Below are 5,727 nucleotides of genomic sequence, written 5' to 3'. Positions count from 1 at the left end.
ATCTAGTTTTGTTCTGAAAGAGTTGTACTATTACACACAAGTGATATTTAACCAAAATTGTTATTAAAAAACACCCAAAAATGGCGTTGAAAACGATGGTCGTTTTTCGCTTATAAACAAATGAAGTAACTTTGACGCTAATAACTATATCGTTTTACTGATTTGATATTTCGATAGTTGGTACTTTTACGCGTGTTTTAAAAAAAATTCGTTATCCTACGTTACGTACAAGCCGAGATAATTTTTTTTTTTTTGAAAATTCGCAGCTTTTTTCATTATTAATATTAAGATCTGAAACTGTGAGGATATGGAGTAGAAGAGTTAAACTTTCATCAGGAAAAGTTTCGAAGAAATTCAGTATAGTATAGCATTATTTACAGAGTGTTAAAGAAAGGTTTNGTATGTCAAGTACATAAAGACCGGTGGTGAGGGTAAGCGGGCCGCAGCCGCTGCGCTCGGTGGTGACTCGCGCGCGTAGCGTCATTTTCACTTCAAATTCATAAAAATGGCATTATCTCGGTTAATATTGATCGTATTGAGACGTTTTTTTTTAATTTGGGGTAGCTCGACGAGCTCTTTACGATTCTGTCTTCAGAAAATCTATTAACGTTAACCTACCTGCTCAAATCTTGGCAATCTTTTTTTATATATTGTTTATTAATAATTTCTGATGATTTATTTATGCAGTACTGTACACATGCATTATTGTTAGAACAATTTCTTGATGTTACTGCAAAATAATAGTACTACTTCCATTTTATCGATGCATACAGTTTGCAAAAACCAATGGTAGTAGGAAAAATGCATTATATGTATTTAGTTATGATGATTATGAATATTAAAATTATTATTACAGTAGTAATTGCAGTTTAGTATTGACCGATGCATTTAAATTATAAAATAACTCTAGCTGTGTTTTTAAGTTCTGTTCTTAAACTCTTCATAATTAAAAGTATATTTATAGTATTCTGGAAAACAGAGTATGTATAAAATTTGGAGCTCCAGAGAGAGAGAGAGAGAGAGAGAGAGAGAGAGAGAGAGAGAGAGAGAGAGAGAGAAAGCATCATTTATTATAGCGCTCCGGGACAAGTCCCCTTAAGCGCACCAACAGTATATGTACAAAGAGTATGTAAATATATACAACAAAATATAAAAAGAAATAACAATAAGATATAATAAAAATAAATAACAATAAACAAATGAAATAAAGAGAAAAGAAAAATAAAAATTTATCTGCACAAATTAGCATTGATTATCCAACAAGTAAGCATGAAGTTGCGACTTAAATTCACCTAGAGACTCAGCGTCACGAATGTAAGGAGGCAGATTATTCCAGTTAGAGGATGCAGTACATGTAAAAGAGCGCTTATAAGTCTCTGTACGACACTGCGGTACAGCAAGTAAATTGGAGGCAGCTCGTGTTGACCTACTAGAAGTCGCACTCCGAAAATGAAAATTATCATATAAGACACTGGGGCATTCAGTCGATAAAATACTATGTGTGAGACATCCAACAAAGTAAGCCCTCCTGTTATCAGTCTTCAGCCACCCAAGAGTCTTGTAATATGGTGTTATGTGTACATCTCTTCTTACACCAAAAATGAATCTGACACACGCATTAATGGCCCTTTGCAGTCTAATGTTTAGAGTTGTTGGCATGTCCGTGAACGCACAACAGCAATAGTCCACATGCGGAAAAACAAGGCTCATTATCAGATTCTGCTTCAGCGTTTGTGGTAATAGATTCTTACATAACTTCAGCTGATACAGCGTTTTCCTGATCTTTTTGGTTGTGTTGACGGTGTGCTCATTCCATGAGAGCGAGTTGGCAATTGTAACCCCCAGATATTTCACTTGAGTGGTGTACTGAACGACAGCACCACTCACTTCAACACGAGGCAGGGTGCTGAGATTTATTGCGTTTATGTGTCGGCTTGATCCCAAAATGATCGCCTGTGTCTTTTCGCAATTCAGAATCAACTTGTTCCTAGATGCCCACGCCACAATTCCGCAGATATCTGCGTTGACTCTTGCAATGTCTTCATGTAGATCTCGAGGCAGACAATGAAGATAGATTAATAAATCATCTGCATAGAAGCTGTACTTACAGTTAGAGAGAACATCCCGAAAATCCGAAATGTACAGAGTAAAAAGCAGCGGTCCAAGAACGGAGCCCTGCGGTACTCCAACGTTGACAAAGGCAAATGAAGAAGTAGAGCGGTCAACAGGATCTCTTGTTGCTTGTTGCCTTCCATTCAGATACGATTCTATCCAACGAAGCGCCAAGTTGGAGAACTTTTTAGCTTTTAGCTTTCTCAAAAGAATAGTGTGATCAACTCTGTCAAAGGCCTTAGACAGATCGAAGAGAACAGAGATAGTGACCATTCTTCTATCCGCTGCTAGTCTTACATCATCAAGTATTCTTATGAGACCTGTTTGAGTTGAATGGTTTCTCCTATATGCAGATTGATAACGGTCGAATAAATTGCTCTCCTCCAAATAATTTTGTATTTGATCACATACAACTCGTTCGAAGACCTTGGACATGACTGGAAGAATTGCAATCGGCCTGTAATGTTGCAAAGCTGTTGGATTTTTAATTTTTGGTATTGGACAGATAATGGCCTTCTTCCACGCACCCGGAAAGACACCGTGAGACAATGAATCATTGAAAATATGCTCCAATACTGGCAAAATGTATTGTAGGACTAGGCAAATTATTTTCAACGAAATACCATCATATCCTGTCGCATTAGTTTTTATTTTGTAGATGACCTTCTGTATTGAGTTTGGTGTAATATGTTTCCAATAAAATTCACTATCGTCAAAGTCCGCGAGAGATAGATTTACATTTTCAGATGATGTATTCCTGCCCAGATCTCCAGTGTGTGTAAAGTAGTCATTCAACTCTTCCACTGTATACGCCAGACACCTGCTAGCGTTCTTAACCTTTATGAGCCCAAGATGTTTAAGATGACTCCAGATCGTATTAGAGTCTTTTGCCGTATTAAATATGCTCAGATAATAGTTGTTCTTGGCAGTTCGAACTAAGTTCTGAACATTATTTCTTAGTCTTTTGTAGCCAGCATATTGATCAACGTTCCGCGTTCTCCGCCATCTTCTTCGAGCTCTATCTCTGTTCTTCATTGCAGTTTTGATATCAGCTGTCAGCCAGGGAGCAGGGAAATTCTTGAAGATCCTACGTTGTATAGGAGCGTGATCGTCCAAGCATTGTAAAACATAATTATTTAACATATCAACTTTTTCGTCCACAGATGTAGAGTTTATAAGATGCTCCCAGTCCTTAGCTCGTAGATCCGAAAGAAAGTCAGATTCTTCGAAGTTTCTGAAGTCTCGACAAAAGATTTCTCTACAACCTCCACGTTCTACTCTGATTTTGTAGTGTATATAGATCAAGTCATGTGCTGATAGAAAAGGCACACCTTGCTGCCCAAATCTCGAAATCTTTTCCTGCTCGTCTACGATACATAGATCCAGAAAAGAGCTTGAATTCCTTAGATGATGCGTATTTTGATAAGGGATTAAATACTGACCAGATGACTCTATAAACAATAGTAACTGATTACTATCGTAGCTGACGACAGACATGTCGGAATTGAAATCACCAAAAATGACTGAGTGTCTATAGTTAGCTTGCAAATCCAGGAAAATATTTTCAAATTCATTAAGAAAACCACAGTTAGGTGGTCTATAAACTGTAGCCAACAGAAGCTTGGCCGCATTTTTGATAGTAATTTCCGCCACAATGAATTCAGGCTTGTTGCAATAAAATTCTTCCGACGTCTTCAGGATGACAGCACCAATTGTGTTGCGAATGTAGAAGGCAACTCCACCTCCACCTCTACCTATTCTGTCATGCCGATATAATGTGAAGTCATGTAGATTTATCATGCAATCTGGAATAGAAGGCTTAAGCCAAGTTTCTGAGAGACAGATTACATGATAGTTTGAGTTACAGAAAAAATGTTTGAATTCATCGAAATGAGCCAGCAATGATTGGCAATTAACATGGCAAATCTGCAGATCTCTCAAACGTGTAGTTCCACTATCCATAATTGATATTTGCGATACGAGCCGTTATCTTTTTATTCAAAATGGGACATTTTTTTGCATCCGTTGCCTCATGTGCCAAATCATTCATATTGTTAAGTCGTAGGCAGTTACCACATCTGGGGGCCAGCTCTCGCTTAGTACAATTCTTCATTTCGTGCGCTTCTCCACAGTGTCCACATAATGGAGCAGACTTGCATGTTTTAGCCAGATGTCCAAAAGCAAGACATTTGTAACATTGCAGCACTCGAACATGATCTGCAAACTTACAGGCGTTAAAGCGCAAATAGATCCGATTGCGAGCCATAAATAAATTTCGCACTTCTGGAGAAACCTCCAGCACGCAGCTAGTCGCGCGCTTGTTGTCTTTGGCAGGATATATATAGACAACCTTCAATACATCCGCAGTTTTATTCAGTCCCTGTAAATTTTGCGCAGATATCTCCTTAGCAATCTCTTCTGAGGACATATCAGTCGGAATGCCATATACGATTAATCTTGGGTTCGTCTTAGTGTTCTCGACAATCTTTAATCCAGCTTCTGCCAATCCTTGATGTCTCTTCAATCTTTCTAGATCAGGAGAAATCGCATTTATTCTGATGCAGTTCTTGCGCACAAATGAGACGTTGTTGATCCTTAGCTCGCAGTCGGAAGGCTTGAAGACACGACATAGTGCGTCCTTCGTTGCTTGCGATGTTGGAAAGTCATTTGCTTTGTTCTCTTGCGGCACAACCAAAAAAGAAGTGGAAGCCCGAACTTCAACAGTCGGACCACGCGAAACATGTACCTTGGGTTTAGGCTTAGAGCCAACTGCCGATGCATACGAGACAGACCCACCAGCGACAGACGCGCCTGCTCCCTCCGCTGCAATCTGCACCCGCGATGCATCCTGCTGTCTATCCTCTCTGAGCGCATCCATGACAACTCTCCTAACTTCCCTAATCACGGATTTTTCAGAAGATTTTTCCTCTAATAAATGGGCCAAGACAGATGATACGTCTAAGAAAGCCTCCTTACACACTCTAAATGCAGACTCTATCTGCGCCTTTCTCTCAATAGTGTCTTTACTCGATAGCATAAGTCTGGTGAAAGTTTCCTCATGCTTACTAATTGAGGCCCTAAGTGCATTAATTTTAGAGACTGACATAATAATGCCAGGTGGCGATTTGTCAATCATATTTGACCTACTAGAAGTTCTAGTCATTTTGCTACCATCCCGACATAAGCCAGAAGAATCTTCACCATCCTCGTCGCCCATGGTCAATATGGTAGAAAGCTGTTTTACCCGTCGAGGCTCCCAATTCCTTCCACAATCAAATCCAACGGTCCACAGAATCCTCCAATCACGCGCTCACAACCACACACACGTACACGGCTGATAATGTCTGAGTTTGCGATGACGAAAATGTAGCCGTCAAGTAGAAGAAGGAAAAATGCAGTTACCAGGTAGCACACAAACAGAAAGCCAATGAAGATATGCCAGAAAGTGAGCAAGGCACAACTATAACTAGAAAGAAAAGGCCCCGAAGGGCAGAAAACAGCAGAAATCGGTTCTAAAATGCAGAGCGACACAATACACGTCTGTATTCTACTCACCGTCCAAAGAGAGAGAGAGAGAGAGAGAGAGAGAGAGAGAGAGAGAGAGAGAGAGAGAGA

The 5,727-nt window shown here is 39.5% G+C and overlaps 1 protein-coding gene across 1 annotated transcript; it reads right to left on the bottom strand.

The window, feature by feature from the left end:
- Positions 1 to 4,066: 4,066 nt before the first annotated feature.
- Positions 4,067 to 5,329, bottom strand: LOC109862001. Its single transcript, XM_020441882.1, has one exon. The coding sequence runs from the start codon at positions 5,327 to 5,329 to the stop codon at positions 4,067 to 4,069; it is 1,263 nt and encodes a 420-aa protein (XP_020297471.1).
- Positions 5,330 to 5,727: the final 398 nt, after the last annotated feature.

Source organism: Pseudomyrmex gracilis, unplaced genomic scaffold (genome assembly GCF_002006095.1).
Source record: "Pseudomyrmex gracilis isolate BER0280 unplaced genomic scaffold, ASM200609v1 scaffold_1249, whole genome shotgun sequence".
NCBI lineage: Eukaryota > Metazoa > Arthropoda > Insecta > Hymenoptera > Formicidae > Pseudomyrmex > Pseudomyrmex gracilis.
This window is presented reverse-complemented; position numbering and strand designations above follow the sequence as displayed.